Here is a 23,997-nt window from a genome sequence, read left to right on the forward strand (position 1 = left end):
TCTTTCTTTTTTTTTTTTTTTTTTTTTTTTTTTTCTGAAAAGGTCTGGAACAGATTAAAAGTCCGACCACAAAATAAAGCTATGCAGCAAGAAACCCTTCTGCAGCCTTTTGGATATTTCTAACTTCTTTCAGTTTAACTGCACGGCACATTTAATGGAGTTTCAGTACGCACAAAACAGGTTGCTTTTACCCTTGTTTAGACTGCACCATCTGTAGGACAGGAATATAGTTCTGAGAAGCAAGATCCATCTCATTCATGACTTTTGTCAATTAAAGTCTTTTCCCCTCCTTCCTTTTTAATACCAGCTGGTATATCCGGCTCACCACTTGAAACTGCAACGTAATGCAAAGAAAAGCAAAATGCTTATCTTGCAAGACTACTTAAGTAAATATAATTGACCTGACCATTTTGAATGCAAAAGGCAACACCGATTTTCAAAATGACTGCTTCCTTTTCAGCCTTATTCACATATTATGTAATTGCGAAGTTGCAAGTTACCCACACGCTCCTCTTGCGACATGCAAACAGGTCTGCAGCTCTGACTGCATTTAAAGCCAAAATGGACACCTGCCAAAGTTGACAACCTTCAATATAAGCCCCACCTTTGGCTCAAGTTGCACAGTGGTTCAACCTGTCTACAAACTGGAAAGCAGTTTATAAACAAAGCGTGACAATCCAGTGTTTACTCTAAGAGCAAAGGGATGTCAAACGTGAGTGCTCAAGCCTACAAAACAAAAAGGCTGAAATTGCTAACAACCATTTCAGAAAAACAAAGACAAAAACAAAACAAAACAACCTAAAAACCAGAAAAAGTGACTGTTGAGTTCTGCAGCTCTGTGTTTATGTGGCATTCATGGAGTTAATGCCTCTCCCAAAAGGGGCCCACAGTTGTTGTTAGGTCAACCCCTGTAAAGCTTCAAAGGCTTTGTATCCCCTCAGCCTGACCTACTCAGTGATCTGCACACTGTTTTCATTTAGTTGCACTGAGTCCAAAACTAAAGCTTGAAAACCACAATGATCTTTTTTTTCCCCCCTCTTTTTTTTTTTTTTTTTAACCCTACTATTTCTTCCATGTCTCTGGAAAAACAGATGAAATCCAAAAGAGATTAAAATAGTCAGCTATTGGGGAAACAAATTACGGGGAAATTAATGCATTTAATAAAGCTCACACACAAGAGGTCATGACTTTAAACAAAAACTGAAGTTGTAACACCATCTTAAATACATCAGAACAGCTACTTGGACTAAGAAACCAGTTTAGAGTTTATATGCTGTTGGTATTTCTATTCATCTGTGCCAATATTTTATTGAAGTGCTTGCAGCTCTGCTTTTCATATAGATGAAAAAAACTGCAGAAAGTTGGTACCGGTTCTGCTTTGTTGAATACTCACAACCAAACCTCGCCATCCCTAATTTCAGTTACTGTTTCTATTTTCAGTAACAGTAGCTTAATTAATATTTGTTACCTCACAAAAAGAGGATTAAAGCAGAAACCACTCAGCAGAACACTTCCCTCTGCATGGTGTAAAACTAAGTATCATCACGATCATCACTGTGACAAGCTGGAATTATAAGCTGGTACATGTTTCATGTGTATTTAGGTAGAATAAATTATTATTTATCAGTGTCCTTGTTAGGGTAGAATAAAGGAGTGTTAGGGTAGCACAAAGGAAAGTATTTATTTAGGAATTAAAAAATATCTTCTGTTGCAAATATTTGCAGGTCTCAGGGAAGAATGAGACTGGCTGGAACTGTGTTCACCCACTAATAGGAACGTGTTTAGATTAATCATTTCTGAAGGCCACCAGTTTAGGATCTGTATGGATCATACGGCAAAATCCCAACATCTAACATTAAAACCTTTGGTGATATATTTCTACAGGATATATACTAATTCCTCTTCATATGTCCTTTTAAAATACGGATTTAAATAAGGTCCATGTTTCAAATTAGAATATGTACTATGTAAGATACTGTACTATATATATACTGCACTACAAAGAATTTTCAAATTATGAATGCAAAATAAAAGCTATGTGAACTGAAGCGAATCAAAAATTCTGAAGTGAGATGAACTTTTACCAAAGCGTGGGTCAAGCCTTGGGTCTAGCCAAGATGTTGTCTTGTTCTTATGGTTTATGTAGTAAATTTCTCCATCCTGGGTCATAGCTTGTTCCCATCCATCGGGGAGTGGGCCTGCAATATAGAAGGAAGGAGTTCATGGCGGACTCTTTGTTTTCTCCAGCTGAAATTGATCTACAAAAAATTCCAACATTTTACATATATAACAGTAAATGAAACAAAAGAGTTTCAGGTTTATGTCTACTATTTCTAGGATAAGGACAAAGAAGTGGCGGGTGGAAAAATCAAAGAACAAAAAGCACTTCTATCATCATTTTGATTTGGGATTTGGAGTTTTTTTTTGTAGTTTGCGTCTTTTCATATGATTCTGACACTTCCTTTTGCAGTACAAAACCAGCAATAAGTCAAGCCTGCCAGAATGAAACCAGCACCAGAAAAAAAAGAATAAGCACAGAGATATCCCACCTCTTGTGGGAAAGTTTATCTAGTGATTAAGGGCCAGCAGCAGCAGCAGCGAGACGACAACAACAATAGCAAGACTGAAGCGCTATTTCTCTGACATGTCACAAACAATTAAAAATAAATCCATAAATAAAAGTGAAGAACCTTAATTGCACTTCATACCATAAATTGTGCTGAAAGCATTAAAGGCTTAAGCGAGCAAGAACACAAACCTGAGGAACAGAAGACAAAAAAGCAACAAAAAAGGAAAGGTAAGCACATCAGAAGCAGACAAGAGACAAAGTGCCAGGACTAGGAATTCTGTCCCTCTATGAGCAGGAAGGCACATTCAGGGACACCTACACTTAGGAAATGGTAAGGGGAAATACACAGTGCTGTACTGAAGTCCAAAGCTCATGTCTGAATACAGATTTCTGAGGTGTTTCCCTTCTGTTACCAAAGCAGCTTTGGAGAAAACAATCTTTTGCTGATGTGCTGTTCAGACGCCACTCATTCCTGCCTCCATCTGACCATGCACCTCTATCTGTACTGTGCTTAGAATGAAAACTATTTGAAAATATCTAAATTAGATGCATGAAAATCTTGAACTTTTAAAAATCTAAATACAGTCTTAAGATGACACAGCAAAAAGATTCACAACCAATGTTAAGAATGTAACAGAAATTAGAACAAGATCTGTTCCAGGAAACCATCATATTTCAGTCTCTCTTCTCACTTTTCCTCAGTGTGATGTAACAACACACTACCAAAAGCCATCTGTCTGCCTGATTTAGACCAACAGACCATTCTGCTCAACATAATGTTTGTGTTTATTTATGTCTTACAATTTCACACACGAGATTCAAAGTGCATACATCCAAAACTTAAAATAAATGCCTGGAATATCTACTACATCCATGTTCAAATTACATTAGCTCTTTGCTTGCCACATTGCTCTGCACTCAAATTACTGCTGAAGATTTTCATTGCTTAAAGCCTTGGGGGGCAGGGACTAGATTTGTTTGGTTAATCTCAAAAGATGTTCCTGAAGGAATGTTTTAAAACAAAATAAATTAAAAGAGCAAAATCATCATTGCATTCCAGTAATACCCCAAGGCATAACAAGGACAAGAATTTCTTACTGTAGTCTTTGGCCCAAGAAATCCCCTGCATAATACATTTCTATCTCTAACTCTTCCATTTTGGCTCAGAACGCTATGCCTTTCTCTAGCACTCCACATTAAGAGCTACAGGCTGTCATTTGAAGAAAAACAGCGCCCTAGCCGTTGAATATCCCCTTCCTGCCCCTAATGCTCACAAGCTTTAAACACTGCATAGAGTAACAGTGGTACCTCAGCTTTTAGCAGAGGCCAGTAAGCAGAACAGCAAGAGTGACAGCTCTGGAAAATATTCATAAACCCTAACACATCCACAGTGTAACAGAACCCTGGTACTCAAGAAGCAGCCAACTGCCCCACCGGATGTGATTTTACAAAATGCACAGGCACAAAGTGACAGGCCACACATGATCTGAGTGCAGAACCTGATGGAAAAACCAACATTTTTGCTGACCACCAAGCCAAACATCCTTGCCATGTGGGCAGACCTTCTCACCACCATTCTCCCCACAGTCCCTCAAAGCTACACGCCCCTAGGAGATGAAACTCAGCACGAAAATCTCTTTTGAAATGTGAAGCCAGAAAAACAGCTGGCTCTAAGAAAAACACAACTACCCTTGGGGTGTGGGTCCTGCTGAACACTGAGTAAAGCGTATTCTGGTCCTGCATGTTTCCTTTGCAGCAAATAAGAACAGAATGCCTTTGAAGCAGGATGCCAGGAGCTGATCAGTCCACCTACCTGCTGGAAGAACACTGCTTATTAGATTCAATAATCTGATGAGTAGCAGCTTCCCAGAAACCAATGCAGGCAAGGTTCTCGTGCTGCTGTAGGTCTGCCTGCTCACCTGGCTGCCACAGCAGCTACGCTTCCTCCTTGCTAAGTTCCACCAACAGCAGCAAAAATAGAATGTTTTTCCTGGGAGATTTTTGGCATTAGGCGCTACGCTGCTTTATTCCCTAGCCAGTAAAATGCTCCTATTTTTCTGCTGTTGACCCCACATGTTGTAACAGTAGCTTGAAAACTGATTAGTACCAACTTCTGTAATTTGTATAGTTTTGTGAGCAGTTGTGACACCAAAGATTGTCAAGGCAAACTTAGCATCACAGGCAAGTAACAGAGGAAAATCAGAAAGCCATGATGAAGAGTAGCAGACATTCACACAGAGCATCTGGGAAAATTCCTGCATCTCCATGTTTTCTCAAAAGGCTCAACAGGAACAGAATTCCCAGCATTGCTCCAGTCCATATTAGACAACAACAACCATGCTGGGTGTAACCAGAAGTCTTTTTAGCACAGGTACCTGGACTGAGTGGATAGACATCTAATGCTGTTCAGTGAATGAAAGCTGTTTGGCTGTGTCAGACTCTACAATTTCAATAGAACACTAAATGCACACATAGATCCAAAAAGTATAGTGGCTATAACTCGCTTGGCCTCCAGGTATCTCAGGTGAGTTCCTGAGGCAGAGTCATAGAATGGCTTCAATTGGAAGGGACTCCAAGGATCATCAAGTACCAACCCCACTGCCACAGGCAGGGCCACCAACCTCCAGATCTGGTACTAGACCAGCTTGCCCAGGGCCTCATCCAACCTAGTCTTGAAGATTTTACCTACTTATTAGATGTCAAAGGGTCTCTCTTGCAAGTATTTCTCCAGTCTTTTGTTAAACCTTCATAAACATTTGGCACTCTATACGGGTACAGGCTGGCTCTTCAGCTTAGAGAAGAGAAGGCTCTGAGGGGACATCAGGGTTGGGGGGGAAGGGGAGGGGCAAGTGGAAATGGCTTTAAAATGGAAGAGAGTAGATTTGGACTAGATATTAGGAATAAGTTCTTTACTGTGAGGGTGGCAAGACACTGGAACAGGTTGCCCAGAGAGGTTATGGATCTTCCCTCCCTGGAAGCACTCAAGACAAGGCTTGATGGGGCTGTGGCCAACCTGGTCTAGTAGGAGAAGTCCCTGCCTATATCAGGGAAGTTGGAACAAGATGACCTTAAAGGTCCCTTCCAACCCAAACCATTCTATGAAATCCTTGTGGCACGGTATCCTTCCTGTTCTGTTTGATGCCTCCTTGGTCAACTGAATATAGCCACAAACTTGCATTCAGTTCTATTGCGCTATTTGCAAAGGGAGAGACAAGCCTTCAACTCACCATTTACTGGTGTATTTTAAAAGACGTGGTTATCCATAAATTAGATTCCAACTTCCAAATGTAAGCCATCCTTAGAAAACCACTGATAAGGCATTCCTCTTTAACTAAATATTTATATATTGCTGTAACTTAACATAAATAGATGTAATTTTAAAAGTCTTTGTGCATGTCTCGGTTCAGCTCTTGTCTCCGTTTTTGATTCCACTTTCTCACTATACCATCATTGCCATAGAAATGCAAAGCTCACTGCTGGCAGATAAAAGCCAACAGAAAGTATAACTAAAGCAAAAACATAATATAAATTCAACCTTTGTTGATATCCCAAATAAATCTCAAAAGTCCTTACAGTCTCTGATGTGCAGGTGTCAAAAAATGTAAATAAAACTGCATTTTAATCAGAAGATTAATGCATATTAAACAGCATCTCTAACTACTAAAAACAATTCACAGATGATAAAAAAACTGAAACACCAACAGCAAGAATCACCATATACAAACACTGGCCCTTAAGAACCTTCTTAATCTTCCTCTGTGAAATCATGGCACCACTGCTATTATTAACCTTCTTAAAATGATATCAAAAAGTCTAGAATTTACCAGGAGTCCAACTTTATTCTGTCAACTCAGTACAGCTTACAAAAAGCTACTATTAAAACTGGTAAGGAAGACATGAAACATTCATGTCATGCAGACACTTTGAGACTTGAATTTCACAACACACCATATGCAGTGCTGAATATACACAAAGCAGAATCTGTAGTAGGACTGGTTACGCAGAATGGAAGCCCACAAATGAAAGGAGCAAGAATCTATAAGAAGAGCCAGTAAGCAGCACTGTTAAGCATGACTCAGAAGATAAAAGTAACCGAAGAAGGGAAGTGCATACATGCACTTTCTTTTATTCAATTGATATCAACTATAATTATAAGAAACAAGCATTGTTTGTTCTCAGATGCATAACTTCAGTTGGAACCGTACATATTTTCTTAGCATTAAATAAAAATAAACTAAGACAGAACAAATATCACTTTTCCTGCAGAATCTTTAAGGTAAAACGGTTAAAAAAAAAAAAAAACTAAAAAAAAAAACCAAACAACAACAACACAACAACACTAGAAAGAGAACCTTCTAAACCTATTTCTATATACACCACACTGTTAGAAGAAACAAGCTTATCTTATTTCCATTATTACTACCAAAATGCAACCATATTTAGCAGAAGATTAAACAACAAATACCACCTAAAAATCACTAGGCTTCTGCATACACACACGTCACAAAACATTTTAGTAGATGACACAGTTTAGTTGAACAAGCCAGGTTCAGTAGAACTGAGACAAAAACACACCAGAGAACCTAAAACAAGAACATCCTCCTGTTCACACACTGATGCCTTTCTGGTAGAGGACGTTCGCTTACTAGCACACATCAAACAGTCCATCCACAAAGTGGAACAAACCCTAAAAATCTCCGCCTTATGCTGACATGCTGACCTACACCCTCCCTATGCCAGTTAAGATTTCGAGCACTCTGCTGACCCGCCTTCATCCTTACCACAGATCTGTTTTCACTCCTTCTTCCCCTGAGCTCCACTTATCCTACTCACCCAGAAAACACAACAGGGTTACCTTCAGTATGCACACAACATTTCTCCATATTCTGTTCTATCCCTCCCTCTTCAGTTTGTTTTCCTGTTCTTAATTTTAGCTAATATAACCTTCCAGTGACTCTTACGGCAATTCCTAGACCCCCTCACTTCAGATTTCACCACAGCAACTTTACTTGCAGGCTGCTACAACATTATGCAATGAAACACGCTAAAGCTTGGTCTGTAGCTTCTGATGAAGGGCTGCAATTATTAAGCACCATACAAGGATTCACAGAAAGAAAAACATTCTCATGTGGACGTATTTTTCTGTAAGTCAGTGACCTCCAGCTGCCCCAGTACTTGCACTTGCTTTTCCCAATCTCTCTCATGAAAGGCTCTCTCAGCACCAGGGCACATTTCACTGCCAGCAGTGCTTCTGAACAGGAAGGTTCTGACTTGAAGGTCTCAACCTTATTTCCCACGTCTGGAGGCCTAACTGCCAAATGAGAACATTAAGCAGCCTTAAGTCCATAAGATGCTGTCAGATTTAAATTCCACTGAGCTGAGTGGGTAGTTACTTGATTTTTCCATTTTTTCCTCATCCTTTGTGAGACCATCAAGCAAACACAAACCACCATAAACTCAGTAGTATGAAGTGACAAAACCAAGTATAAGCAGCTGTAGTAGAAACAAATATACAGTTAAAGACTGTACATGAAGATTTACCAAATAAGGTATCAGAAATGGAATCATACAATAAATACAAGTTCAATATTATTTAATTCAGAACACTTGTTAAACACAATCAAGTTAAGCATTAGTGGGTGCCCCTCCAAGAGCCAATTCCAAGTAACATTACCTCAGCTTAACAAAGCAAGTACCCATGGAATCACATTGCTAGCGTAATGATATACAGAAGTTTCACTTGCTCACACACTTGCATCAATCAATTACGTTTAATGTCTTGATTTTCTTTTTAGTATAGCGCTTCATTACTGACTACTAAACTTATTTTTCAAAGATTCTCCCCCCTTAAAACAAACAATTTTGTTTACTTTTTTATGCTAAGGATCTTCATTTTTTTTAAAATAAGTATACACAGCACATCCTACCTCACTATCACACTGTTTTTCTGTTAATACTATATATAATACAATGGAAGGTTTGAGGAGTCATCTTAAAACACAGAATTTATGCCAGTAATAGACTAGCATATTTAAATAGACTAGTATCTAGTTTATGTATAAATAAGATGAACAAAAGGCAAGACAGGCCAGGGGAGTTGTTTCCTTCCTCCTATTCTCTATCCTTGTGAAGCGTCCCTACAGAAACATATCATTCTCTTCTACTACAGGTTTCTTGGCATATATTTACAGAAAAGAACACTAATCAGAGATTGCGTTTTCACATTAGACACTGAGAGCTTAATTGTTCCGAATTGTGACTTTCTGACCCTGAACAGAACTCTTTCATTTGTTCCAGGATAATCCAACCTCCTGGCCCAGGCAGCAAAAAGTTTGATCAGCTTCCATCTAACACTCAGTCATGAACAGCACAGTTCGGTCATGCCTGTTAATCTTTTGGTATTGTCTACTGTGTATGAATTGCAGCATGAAACAAAGCTTTCTAAACGGACAACAAAAAGCAGCGCCAGAGGATAACTTTTGTGAAATACAAGAAAAGCAGACATACACATGACAAAATCAGACTGGAAAAAAAATGAACAAAATGTCAACCTCAGTGACAAGACAGGGACAAAGCATAGAGAAAAGTGCAGCAGTAAAAATAGCATGGGACCAAGTTTATCTGCTTGCTCTCTGCACCACCAGGACACCAAAGCTATGTAAACGTGTAGCAGGTTTTACAGTAAGAACAAGCATAATTTACTACTGTCTAGTAACAAACTCCCTCAGATTAGCTGAAAAACTATTCTATGTTCCAAGATAATATGTCTGATTTCCTCAGCTGAAAGAATAATAATCACAGTACATTGTTTTGGAAGTGATTGGAAAAAGAAGAAAAAAATGTCTCTACTTCTAAACAAGACTTTCCAAGTGTTCGCTTTATTTGTTAAGTGAAGATGTCCATAACCAATGTGGGAATTATAAATGAATGACAACACACTTAGCACAGTAAGTGAGCAAGAGAAGGCAAAACAAAACAAAAGAAACATTGCAGAAGCTCCAGCTTTATAGCAAAATGGCAATAATTTAATGAAAATCCTTTTAATCAGTTTAACAGCATTTTCAGTCAGAAGAAACAGAGGCAGGAATTGTGTTTCTTCAAATGTTTGAGCCATCCATTTGAAAGAAAAAAACACAGACCCAAAACTTACAGCATGCTTTTTGCTGACAAACCTCAAACGTTCTCTTACCTCAAGTATCAGTTCCTTGCTTCATGCATCAGTCTTTACAAATTTAAAGTTAAAAAATAAACAGACAACTGTGAGATTTCAACACCTNCCCCCCCAACATCTTCCTGATGAAAATAGCAGTATCTTCATTTGCATGACCTTCTCCACAAAAACAGTTTTTGCTTACCTGATGCTGAGTTCATTAAGTTCTGTTGCACGGGAGGACTGGTGGGAGCTGTAACGTTCATCTGGGAAAGCATGGCCTTCCTGGGATCTTGCCATGTTGTTGTTTGATCAATATGACTACGGAAACAAAGCAAGAGTTAGGACAGTCATGCGTTCACAATAATGACCTGCTAGCACAGAAAGTTTAACAACGAAAGGTTAAGCCTGCCAACAAGAGCCACATTCAAAACCAAACAAGAACTTTTTGGATTCTGTCCAAGCATTACCATACCTCATATTCTCAAAGCCTTTACTCCAGTCACCATCATTTTCCCATCAAAGATCTGTAGTGATTAGAGCTACAGCAATGGCAAGATACAGCTCCTTATGAGTATTGGAATCTAGACTGTTGTACCATAACATATCCATGAATTAAACATTCTCTTCCTTTTCTTGCTGATCAGTTACTTGTCAGTTTTAAATGCAACCTGAGTGTCTTTCAAACCCAGCCAGTTATGCCTGGAATCTCAAGCACAGTCAAGTAGTTTGGCATGACAAGTTCACGCTCAGTGTGCCTAGGGAGCTGTAATGAACAGGCTGGTGAGTAATCATCAGTCTTCCCCAACTTTCAGTGCATAGCCCACATTCTCAGGTTATCTGATGGAGTACTGCCCCCATCCCCGAGAATGGGACATCTGTGGTAACTTAAGTAACCAGTTGCAGTAGAGAAGTAATAAAGACAAAACCAACTGATGTTCAGCTGCCTTTCTACTTCATATTAAAAGACGAGGACAGTTGGATTGTCAAGTAACTCAATGAGCCCTCTCTAGATGATAATGGCAAAACTTTGGGAGTTCTGATTTATCTGTTTAAAAAGAAAAAACAAAACCCTGGAAAATACCTTCCCTGTAATTCACAAAACTATTTAAGTCAATGAAAACACAAATATAATGAATGATTACTTCATCTTCTGAGTATGTGATTAGCATGCTTTGCTAATCTAAAGAATAACAAATGCATGCTATTCACGAACAAGCATCATAGTATCTTGATGCCATTAATTAAGATTGCTCTGAAAAGTTCACACAGACAAAAATAAAACCACTAATACACAGTAAACTTTGACGGTATCAATTCAAACTCGTACTATAATAGTTTGATTAACAATTAGAATCCAACGTATCACTAACTTGGTACCACTCTTTCCTTATACTAAGTATTCTTAAAGTTACTTCTTTCTAAATTGCACAGAATGCCCATTTTCAATTTCTTCAATGAAAGTACTACACTTAAAGTTGCTCTGCGGATGGCACTGTGATCCAAGTTCAGGCCTCAGTACTCCAGCTCACACTCCTGATTTGTACCAATGTTCTGCATCATTTTGTACTTATGTTCGTGCATCACTATTTGTACAGAACCATCAATTAGGCCGTGCATTTTCCATCTTTATGTTGGAATTTAAACAGTAATTGTGCAGAAACTCTTCCCAGCTCACAGCTGATACAGCTTTCAGGTATATTCAGGTTTAGGAGATGGCGTTGTAATTAGACATGCTAATTCATATTTGGTCACCTCAACACCTACACTGATGTGGACACCAACACCTGGCCTTGTCACCTTGCTCTCCACTAATGAGAATGGAACATATGAGAGCACTGTTAAGATGTAATTCATTTGAGAAATTTAAGGAGGTGAATCACACCTATTTTCTGCATTGCAAAGGAAGCATAAGGTAACTGGGTTAAATACACAGACATTAGAGGTGGTGAATCCCGAACTTTGTGTGTTTGCATGACCACAGCATCCCAGAGCTCAAGTCATATGTTAAGGCCTCATCATACAAAACAGAACATTATCTTCTCCCTGCTCTAAGCAATTAGCTACTGTGACTAGAAACTACTAAGGAACCCTTTAACTCCAAATAATAAAAATGCACTCCATCAATTTAGCAAGAGGAGTTTTTAACATGTTCTTTGATACTCAAAAATACTGCTTTTTTGTTTGTTTTTAAACACCAAATACTAAGTTGTGTGAGTATTAGGCATTTTCACTTGATTGAAATGAAGAAAGTACAATTCCGAAGGATCATAAAATGGCTCATAGTCACCCAACTACCTCCAAGCAATTATTTATCACACTGCAACAGAAGTCTCCTGAATAGAAACTAGAAGGTGTCGCAAAGTTACTTGGACTAAGAAGTTTTATCTTAAGCTTTTTCTTTTTTCCTTTCATTCTACCTTCTTTAAAAATGCATAAAATTTCAGCCCAAAAGAGTTATAGACATATTCCAAGAGGGACACAAAATAGGAAGGAAGGCTCTTCCTACAAGAATGTAACAGTAAACAAAGCCTTACTTTGCCTGTGGCCAGTACTGGTTGTATACACGAAGCCACCCTGTTACAATAGGTTCAAACAAAATGGTGTCACTATCACATTAGTTTCCACGGCACACATTCAGTACAGGTACTACTAGGCATACTGTGCCTTTGCTTCCATATGTTTTCCAACATTAAGCATGAAGAAGCAGGCCACATGCAGCAAGGCTTCCTTATTCTCTTTTTACCTTATTTATTTACAGAACAAGGAAAAACATAGTAGAGACTGCCATATATATACACCAGATCTTAATATTAAAAAGTAGCTTTCATTTCTCTGAGAGTCAATTCTACAAGACAGTGGAAGCAGGGAAAGATAATACAGACATAAATACACCACACAGGTAATGCTTTACAGGTGGCATGTTTAAGTTACAGTACCAGCACATCCCACCTCTCCTTTCTACTTCAAATTTGTTCTATTTGCTCAGCTCGGTTCTGGGAACAGCGGAAACTGGGAAACCACCACATGATTACACAGTTTTTTATTTCCATTTGACTCCTATAAAAATATTTGTAATGCTACACACTTATAAAACAAATACCTATGGTACATATTTTATAGTCTTTGTTTCTATACACTCTTTAAGTATGGAGTATAAAAAAGAGGGAAAAAACATGCTGTATTACAAAACCATTTTTACAGCTGCCTACAGGAACACATGGAAGCAGCAGTCACCAGCTTCTTCAAACATAACTGAGTAAGGGATAGACAAAGGAAGAAGCAATTTAAAAGTACTGCCAATTAGAGCACAGGGACAGCATTATCAGCTCCTTAATTATACAAGGCAAAGTAATGCTCAGATGGCGTTGGTATGTGGTCGGCTAGTTCAGACAGCAGCAGCTTCCAGCTTTGGCCCAGCTGAATATCCCTCAAGAACAGTCAGCCAACAGCACTCCAACCAGTACTGTTCTTAGAAAAGAACCACAAAAGAAAGGCCTCAAAGTAATCAAGTCGATTATATTAAAATCACAGCAACCCCTAGGCTGGCTCACTAAGGCAGTGTTGTCCCATCCCACTCAGTTTTCTGCTTCCTGACCTACATATGCGTTTCCCTACCATCTTCATTCATAAAACCATCTCTTCAGCTGCCTCCAAACCATAGTCCTCTCCCACATACCCCACCTCTCTACACCATAACCTGAGTTTCTGAATGCTATTTGGTGAAAAATACCTCTAACACATCACAGCATATCAGTTCTTCTCCACAAGTTCCGAATCGTGCTGACCAACTGAAGGAATACAAAGCAGACAGATGCTCACTTACATGGGTCAAATATTTAAGTAAATCTAAGCCTACAGTAAGGAATATATGCCCATATTTTGGTGCAGCACATGCACCATGGTGACTTTCTGTAACCAAGTAAAGAAGCAGAACATTCTCTGCAGGTAAAGATCTTTCCCTCTGTTTTGAATAGCAGCACAGAAAAGGCCTAAAAGAACTCTGATACCACCGCTATGTTATCTCTTCCTGCACCAAACAGATTTTTTCCATGGCAGCTTCACTGCATGCCCACTGCCCCCATCCTTACATTTAGTACCATCACCTTTTTGTACCATTTTGTTAAAGTATCACTGTCAACTGCAAAAAACACTTTATATATTAGACATATCAAATCCAGTGAAATCCATGACCCAGCCATTAAGCAGCACCATCAAAATTAATCCTATTCATGAAGTAAAATCACAGCTCTGAATTATGTGCAAAAATAGACCAGGTAAAACATCTCAGAATTAAAACCAATCTCTAGTATAATCAAGGAATGCAAGGCATTTTACTTCATTGAATAAAGTCAAAAATTCAGTATCTTGATACCTATCTCTAATTGTTCATTGATGTTTTGGTGAAGCAAATCCTTGTCAAGTCCTGTCGCAAGAGCTGATCAAATCAACTTACAGTATACCATAAACCTACAGTTAACAGCCCTTAGAATAGCAAAGCCGAAACACCCAGAACATGCTCAATATTTGTTAGCAAATTTCATAGAATCATAGAATCACCAAGGTGGGAAAAGACCTAAAAAATCATTCAGTCCAACCGTTCACCTATTACCAGTAGCTCCCACTAAACCATGTCCCTCAGCACAACATCCATTTATGTCAGTCCTGGTGTAAAGAAGAGCAAATCATCTATGAAACGCTCTCAGCCTTCACCTAGAAGCACTTCTGAAGTGCTACAGCTTACAAGGAAGACAAATCCGCTACCACCACCTCCTACTAATTTCCAAAGCCGTACAAATTATTTACTTCTTGACATAAACAGCTTTTAATAAAATGTTCTCATTTCATGAATGCAAAGAACATTTCTGCAGTCACTAAGAACTGGAATTTCTAAAAGACTGAAATCCTTTTGTGGCATTAGACACCATCACATGCTGGAAGATTTGACAGATTCAATTTCTAACCAGATTTTGAAGTTTTGTGTTTTTTTTATTTGCTTTTAAATTGTATAGGAAAAGAAATAGATCCTAAAACAAAACATATATATGCTACTTCTCATTGAAAACCATCTTCAGGTGTTAACACATTGATAAAATAAAACCATTCCTAAAAATGGAGAACTGATCTGCTTTGCTCTGGGTGTGACGCACCTTCCCATTTGTTCTCCAGTCACTTCACTAATAAGACATATTGAGAGCCACATCAGAAATGAACTAACACAAAAAGAATGCTCAAAAATTTACTTCAATCCTTCATTTAAAGGCTTCGTTCATCAGGAACTACACATCTATTCCAATCCAAGAATTACAGATAACCATACAGTTAGTCATTAACTATAAATACTACTTAAGAATTTTGATATTCTGTATTATTGCAATTAAAGCCCCTGCTGCTCAACATACACTTCTCAAGGTATGTTGAGAACTCTGTTCATTTAACACAATTCTCAGTCATAACAAAGCCATGATTCTTCTCCTACTCTTTTTTTTGCCCTTATTAGCATGTCTGCTATCATTCACAGGGATACTTCAGGGAGACCTGTCCTTTCACAAGAAAGGTTGCTCACAGGAAGGATATTCAGAAAGGCAAGCTGTTGTTCAATATAAAAACATCACTATTGTTTCTATTGCCATATGCTTCAAAACGCAGACAGCCTTACATTCTGTGCCTGCATGAGAAAATTATTTCCAGTCTCTAGTAAAGTTATAATGACTAGTTTGGACTTCAGTGCTCAGAGTTTTGGGATGATTTTAAGAGTTGACTGGAAATCTTGTTTTTATTAAAAACAAAATAAAAACCCAGGCACACAGCACTGAGCACACTGCGACAGCCCCACCAAAACTCTGAGCTCGGCATTGTCTTTTTATATTATATCAGGAGTGAATTGGGAAGTCTGAGTGACTTCAGCAAGTGCACACACAAAACTAAACCTAATTATTTTCTAAAGCTGGTGTGAAATTGCTGTTTGTCATCAATTCCCAAACGTGAACTGCTCCACCAACAAGAATGTCACCTATCAACTCTAATTTATGTTATTCTTTGATATTTTTTCCTTTGTCTCCTTAACAAAGTGGTTTCCTCAATCTACATAATGCAGAATCATCTGGAACATTTTCCCTTTCTTTCCCCTCACTTAAGAACTTCAAAAATTAGATGAACCAGAGTGAGGTACTCCTTGTAAATGGCATCAATGAGTTATTTTATAGTTATTTTATAATCAAAACAGTAGCAGAGTGACTGCAGAGTTGTGGAAGTGACAGTATTTACTAATTCAAGAACAGAGCTGAATGTAAATTCCTAAAAGAGAAGTTGGACCTAAGTTAGGTTTAGAAATGGGATAACAGAAAAAGTTTAAACAGCCTCAGTATGAAAAGCTTTTATCAGCACTCTCTAAATCGGGAATGTAGGATGCAGAGCTTTCTGGGTTATGACTAATACAGTGCTCCTAGGATACTATTAAGCAGAATTAAATGGATTCAGCTTTGCCTCAAGGTAGAAGTTGTGACATTCTTTGTGCACCCTCTTTCCTACCCCACAAGTAGTACTTCAAGAAATTGAAAGATTAAAACATGAAATAGCCTTCAGCTCCACCGGTCAATTTCCCAGGGATTGCTGACTTAAAAGTGAAGTATGGTTCGTCGCAAATGGTTTAACAAAGCCACAGATTTATACCTTACCTAGAATTAAAACACTGAGATGACAAATTTCAGTTCCAAGCAGCAACAGTGAAGAAAAAAGCCTCAAGGATAAATGAGACAGCTTTGTTGTTAGCAATTATCTCCATCTCCTGTTCAGTACTCCACAAACAGTGTCCTAAATTTGAACCAGTTAGACAAGAAGATGCACTTAAAGTGGCCTAAGGTTTTTTTAAGAACTTTCCAATTGTCTGCTTGAATAAATAATTAAACAAACAAATGGAAAAACTCTTGTTCACAGCAGTGAACATCTGATCTGCAGACTTGATATCTCACCTATTGCTTTGGGAAGCACTATTTCTAGTTATCCCCTCCCTTTGATTTGCAAGGTTTCCCTGGGTGCCAGGACTACTATAAATTAATATGGAGCACACAGTAAAATTCATAGCATCTTAATATGACCTCCTCCCAAAACCGGCAGAATGAAACTAAGATTCATTACACAGCTTGTCTCAATAACAGCACTGCCTCCAACCACGGCCTAACTGCTTCAAAGAAACAGAAACTCAATTTCAGACTATTGTTGTAATACATAATTTGGGAACACTCTGAATTTTCCTTGTCAGATCCACATATGTTAACTAAACAAAGCTTGCATTGCACTACTCTATTCAGGCTACTGGCGATGTCCTCACTCAGCCACAGCACAGGCACATGATGACAGAGCACACTTGGTTCCATGATGATACAGACAGCTCTATCCTTCTTTCAGCTTGCAAAAGCACATACTAAAATGCAGGCAATCATTAAGTATGCAATGGTGTTGTGCCACAGCCGTGATTTCAATGACTTTGAAAAGAACAAAAGCAAAATATATTATAAGAATGGGGGACACCAAAATCCTGTTGACAGTTACATAGCCACTGATAGGACAAGAGGTGATGGCCTCGGGTTGTGCCAGGGGAGGTTCTGGCTTGGTTTCAGGAAAAATTTCTTCTTAGAAAGAGCAGTGAGGCACTGGGACAGGGCTCCCAGGGAAGGGGTGGAATCACCATCCCTGGAGGTGCTCAAGAAATGAACAGATATGTTGTACAGAGACACAGTTTAGTGGGAATGGTGGTGGTGGGTTCACAGCTGGACTTGATGATCCTTTCCCACCTTGATTCTATGATAACCAAGTAGAAAGAGGCTATCAACTCAAAACATCAAATAGACCTCTGTCAGATAGTTGTCACCCCACTAATGCCCTAAATAGCCCCAGGAAACAGAAATTCAATGCACAAATGAAGAGTTTGAACCCTAGATTACTGCAAAGCAGTAAGGCAACCTAAATGTCTTAAACGTCTCTGTCAGAAGTCTTAATTGGTGGACAAACAGATTTTGCACAAACTTGTGAGAGTCAGGCAGGTTCTTGGACAGATCCCTCTTGAACTCCTTCCTAAAGCAGGTCCAACATGTTGGATGATAAGAACTAACATGAAGTCCTGAAAGCATATCCCATAAAGCCATGGACACTGGTATATGAAACAGAGCTGAAAATACACAAAATGCTGAAAATTATGCAGGGCAGCCTTTCCTAGCACTGGCGTCCACAAAGACAATTCTCAATAAGACACGCTAAGGATTTAGTGTTCTGAAAAGGAACTATGATTCTTGGATTCCTCTGTGGATCCCCCAAATAAAATATTATTGTTTTCTGAGTTTGAGAAGAAAGGAATGAGGACATTTTAATTTCCAGGGCTCTTTCCACTACTCTGAAAACTAGAAGAAACAGCAGTACTGCAGTGTCTATAAAAAGAGAAGTCCTAGCTTTTACATTCCTTGTACAAGCTCAGTCCTTTTCCAAACTCCATAGAGGACTAAATTCTACGATTACAGTTGATATCACCAGGTTTGATTTTAAGCATCAAAATTCATGTTTCTTTCGCTCCTTAATTTCAAATAAAAGTGACCAAGTTATCAATAAGGAGAGCAAATCTAAAGAAAGAGCTGTGTCTACCTCTATTTCAAGTGAAATTAATGGATTTGATTTTACTTTACAGTTGCCCTCCTATGCCTTTACTTAGGGAGGGAAAAGAAGACCTTCAGACGCAACCATTTTGTCTTCCGTAACAATAAAGACAAAATACACAAACACTAACTTTCACATTATTAAAAGGCAGGACAGGTAATTTTCAGAAGTGATGGGCCATAGAAGCCCTTATCATCTTCTAGTCCTTTCATCTCTGAGTCCCCACCTAATTTCTCACCCTACTTAGCTCTTAAATAGAGGCAAAAGAAAGCAACAGGGAAATCAAATGCATCTTTGCAAGATTAGGAGCCAAACAACCTTACGCCCCTTTCTACACCCCCTGGTTTTGGTTGCCTGAAGGTTTTCAAGTCAGAGATGCTTGCCTAAGCATGCTGCAATAAAAGCTGCTAATAGCCAGCTGCCTTCGTATCTAAAGGGGGTTCCGAGCAATCCTGCTGAATAACCTTGAGGCGAACCACCACCAAGGAAAACAAAATATTACAAGATTCTTCAGCTTATTTCCTTATTGCTCAAAGTAGGAAGTCTCAAAGAGCAGCTCAAACTGTTTGCTGGAGTGTTCTGGCAGTGATTGCTCCCAGATGGCCCTGCCAGGATGGGCTGACCAAGGAACTGCTAGGTAGGGCCTAATAGAAACAAACACACAGCTTTTGCTGAAAAAACAGCAGAGAACCTGTTTTTCTTGCAATTAAAATTAATACTGAAATCTATTCTTAAACACATGCTTCAGAACAGTCATCTCACAGTGCAAGACCTGCTTAGATGTTCCCAGTTACCGGCATATCAGTAGTCATATGGATGGATTAGCATTTTCTCATCTGAGATTGGGAGAAAAAAAACCAAAACAACCCAAACTAAATACACCATTATTCCCCTATTTCCCTTCTTCATGCTTCTGATTTGGCATCTCTATTCATCCCATGCTTTTTTATATTTAGGTTTTTCTTCTAATTATGTTGATGTTCTTTTCTTCCCTTTGCTTTTTTCCACTTCCACTTCCTGCATCGCCACTTCTTTTTTTTTTTCCCTTTCCAATTTACTCCTACAATCACGTCTCAGGTAAAGCTTGTTACGCTTCCAATTCAGATAAACACTGAGCACTACTGAGGGAGGAGGCAAGTGATTCTTGTCCCTAAAGACTTTGCAGATAACCATGTAAAACAAAGAAAAATCTGCCAACAGCAAGTTGCTGCCTGAGTGGGTATGTGGGAGCTGCCTGCTCAGCCATCTCCAGGCAATCCTGCACCTTGATTTTTCATCAGCAGATTATTATTTTTCATCCCCCACAGAGACAGATTTCCCAGGTCGAGAAGCATCAGAGGGAACTGATTTCTCAGCACCCAGATACAAAATAGTGTCCAAAGGCTATGCTTTGAAAAGTGAGTTTTATTTACCCATTCAACCTGAGCTGGCAAGGACAATACAGAGCAAATGCACAAGAAAAGATTAAGGTATTTTAAACTATGTAAGCTAAATAGTAGCTATAACAATTAAGTGCATAGTATTTAAAGCTATTCTACTTACTTAAGAAACAACCTAAAACATTTTCAGCCTGAGGATTTTCAAGTTCCAGGTTCTAGAGCTCCCTTCACCATCCAAAAAGTGCATACAGAGCATTAGTTTATGAAGTATTTTAGAAACACTGTTAAATAAATAAATAAAGGTAAAACTGATTTTGAACTCAAATGTCATTGCAGAAACTATCACGTGTAAGTCTTCCATTTGAAATGCCTGAAATAATAATATATTTTATTGTTATGAGTCTAGGGGAAACTCAGTGAAATCAACAAGACAAAAATGACTCCAAATTTTCTTTCTATCCAGAAGCAAAAAGCAAACACCCTCGTAACCTCTAAGGGTAGTTTTTAAAAGAGACCTTCAATTTCAATTTATTTCAGGAAGTTAACATTGTAACCTCAATAACGTAGAATTACAAATGGTTCTTAAAAATGAGTTTCTTTTAGAGATATGCTACAATTACATCTGTTTCAAAACTTAAGTACTTCACTATATGTGACAGCTGCTATTTAGTAACTGCTCAGTCCTATCCTCAGATGCAAAACAAATCATTATACATAATGGATTCCAACTTCCACTGAAATTCAGAGCTGAAATTGACAACAAATCCCACATAATGAAAATTATCACCTTAGCTTAGAATAAGTTAATTCCAATTTTGGAATAGTCTTAATCTATCCCTTATCCCCATCCATCCCAGTACTCAGTCATTACAGGCAGCTGGGGGGGATGCAGAGGGAGGAGGAGGAAGAACATTCTATCCACTTATTATCTTTGTTTTCTTTTTTAAATGGACTCACAAAAATATATGTCTAATATTTAAAAAATCGGGTTTACTATAGCAGATTCTCCAATACAATGAAGATAATTACATAGGTAAAGATAAGCCTTCTCTATTACAACACATCCTAGCCATAAAAGCAGGCCAGCTTAGAGGCTTCCCCAACACACATTTTGGGCTTGAATAGATTGGGTTTTATTTTCCTTTTAGGAGGTGAGGCCAGTTCTTAAACACAAGAACTCCCTTCCAGTGTTTGCTGACCGTTAGTCAGCACTTCCCTATGACCCATCCCTTTCCTCCACTCCCTTTCAGTTCCAAAAGCTACCATTATCAACTTCCAGCTTTTCCTTTTCACCAACAAAACTCACTGAGTGTTTCAGAAAGTCCCTCCTCTGTGTAAAAGCTTTTTTCCGCTTTGAACTCTGGGACAAACAGATCTCAGTGTGTTCTTATCATCATCCTACAGGGCTGCTTTTGACCTGGATTCACCAACCTCATATCAAGCAAAACTGTAACTTCACAAGCTCCAAAGTTTAAGTTCTGCTTATTTGCTTAGGTTTGACCTGTTCAACAACCAGCACATACTCTGAAGAAGAATGTATTTCTTTTAAAAGCTGTGCTTGCAGAGGCACTGCTAGTGATCTCAGAAGTGCCAGATGTGTACTGCCAAATATCAGTGGCTTCAGGAACTGAGAGATAGGACACAACTCTCTTAAGCAGTGAATTAGAGATCCCAGTTAATGAACCAACTTCACACCAGTTCCATGCCACCTTCTACAGACGGAGCCTTTGGACAGGTTACCTGGCACACACCTGCTGGGATGAGCAATGTGAACTGCAAACAAATGCAGCAATAGAACACAAGTCACTGTCACAGCAAGCTTCAGAGTGTTTCCACCACTGCCCTTTAAACTCCATAATCTAGACTGCTATCCAGACTGTAGTTTCCAGATCAAATGTAAACCACTACTTGCAGGCAAAACAGAAGATATATCAAAGAGCAGAAGGAAACCCACAATTTCTTTTTAATTAATATTCCCTAACAGTTACCCACATCAGCCTGCAAGAGCCACGTACTGAGCTAACGTGATCCATTGGGTCTGCCCTGCCCCAGTATTTATCATCATTCCCACAAGATGTTCGATCAGTTTTAGTCATCCTAACCAACTGCTGCAAGTCACTGCACACTGAAAGCTTTTAAAACGAATGCCATTTTCTCACAACCGAGCTATGGAAGAAGGAAGCACACCTTTCTGCCTTTTGGCTCCCAGTTCCTTAGTTTTGAACCAAAAGGACAAGAAAGTAAACACTGAGCTGGCTAGAGCTTTTGGAGCTGTGCTTTACTGCTTTACAATTGCAGGCAGTTATCAGACAACTTCCTTCCACAATGTGTCACCTTCTCCAAGCTCAGCAGCAATCACGTCCTGTTTAGTGCTACCTTTAAAATCTATTCTGTAATCGTTTGATATCCCTACAAAGGACATAGCATCAAACTTCACCTCAGAACTTCTTACAGGAACCCAGACATTAAAAAGGAAAAAAGTAATTCTAAGTCCCTGCAGTTCTAAAAACTGGTGTATTAAAATGTCTAGTCTTCCTTCCCTCATGGCTTATTATCCTTCAAATATGCTTTCAGAAATCTGTTTGCAGAAAGTTGTTACAAACATCCACATTAAAATGAGGAAGGGCCTGTTGGCAATACTGTGTTCTTCCCTATGAGGAACCTACATTCATATTTCATGTAGATGCAGAAGACAAAAACATAATAGCACAACAAGAGAAAAATGCTACAGAATACGGAGAAAATATCCAATATGAAACTGTAAGAAAGTGAAAAAAGCCCTAGAGCTGAGAGGTTTTATTGCTGAGTCCCCATTTAATGTGGTTTGTTCCTCCTCATCTCTGACTTCACACACATTTGGACCTCTTCAGCATTTCAGTCTTACCTGGCTAACTAAACAAGCCTTGACTGCAGCAGCCCTGTAATCTAGCAGTCTATCTTCTAACTCACATACTTTTCCTAAAGGGAACAGCTGCCAGGATGGCGAGGAGCATGCAAACGACCCAATACCACCTTCTGTGCTGGAGCATGCCCAGAGCTGGCTGAGGCTGGCACTGCCAGAACCGCCTCCACCTGAGCGAGGAGGAGGCCTGGAGGCACTGCACACTCCTCTGCCCACAGAGCCTGCAACTGCTCTCTGACTTTTCTTGCCTGAACTGAAGGCTGAGGCAGTAGGCAGGTGTTCCCTGAATACAGTACCAACAGAAAGACTGTATAGTGTTGTTACACTGGAAGTACACACAACACACAGTGTCCTGGTGGGAGCCTCTCCACTACTTCTCACTTAGAAACTGATCAGTGATGCGGGATTTCAAGCAAATAGATTTCTTATAGATCTTCAACAGATACTACACAACTTATCTCAACACCACTGCAGGTGCTGGAGCAACAGATGGGTGCCCTAAAGCTGAAAGTTACTGAAAAAATAGTCTGCACAGAAATAAACAGTCTCGTTGGAAATGGAACTCGCATCCTATCCAAAAATGTGCACGGATCTAATAAGCTGTTAACCCTAATACTGAAACCTTAAAGGTGTTTTGCTAGACAATAAAACTCATTTGCATTTCTGTACTTCCATAGAACTGAAGGGTACTTCCCCAAAACAACGAAGCTGTGAAGGCAGTTCACCTGGCCCAGAACTGTGGAGTTGACTATCATTTTAGTCATGTATGAAAGAGCAAAAATAAAGTGTCAGCCACTTGAGTGCAGTCCTGGGGTGATTAAACAGGGAGTGGCTGAGGAAAGGATGAAACATCAAACAAATGTGGACAGTGGAAGTCTTTAAGAGGAAATACAACCGGCACAGGAATCTGGTAATGTGGGATATCAACAACTTCTAAGGAGCCAAACTACATGGGGAGAAGGTGAGGCAGCAAAGGAAGGAGGCAGAAATTGGCAGAATTTACAGACAGCAGGAAGAACTCTCACCGAGAATGAACGAACTGTGAGTTCACAGGAATACGCTGCTCAAGTGAATTAAACTGTGAGGCATACTCACTGAGATGGAAGGAAGCACTGACTGAAAACAACAGCAGCCCTCTCCTGCTCTCAGGCAGAAGAGTATGCTCAGGTGAAAGAATCAACTCAACCCGCTGAGTGGAAAGCTACTGCAGAGCAGAAACATCACTTACCAAAGAGACTAGGAGCTGTAATGGAAGGACACAGCTGCACTGGAAGATCAGCAACCAAAGTACAATAAGGAGAACACAAGGCAGAAGTGAAGCTAGAAGCTAATATCAAATATTGCCAATCTA

At 39.1% G+C, this 23,997-nt stretch overlaps 1 protein-coding gene across 4 annotated transcripts in view; it reads right to left on the reverse strand.

Annotated features, from left to right (window-relative positions):
- The window catches only part of YAP1 (Yes1 associated transcriptional regulator), an 81,934-nt gene that overhangs the window by 28,608 nt on the left and 29,329 nt on the right, over positions 1-23,997 (reverse strand). For all 4 annotated transcript variants that reach the window (XM_015852258.2, XM_015852259.2, XM_015852260.2 and 1 more), the window contains exons 3-4: positions 9,925-10,040; positions 2,085-2,198 (exon numbers count right to left, since the gene is read on the reverse strand). In XM_015852258.2, the coding sequence (XP_015707744.1) occupies positions 2,085-2,198; positions 9,925-10,040 (230 nt within the window). The remainder of the gene's footprint in view (positions 1-2,084; positions 2,199-9,924; positions 10,041-23,997) is intronic.

The sequence above is a fragment of the Coturnix japonica genome, chromosome 1, assembly GCF_001577835.2.
Source record: "Coturnix japonica isolate 7356 chromosome 1, Coturnix japonica 2.1, whole genome shotgun sequence".
In the NCBI taxonomy this organism is placed as follows: Eukaryota; Metazoa; Chordata; class Aves; order Galliformes; family Phasianidae; genus Coturnix; species Coturnix japonica.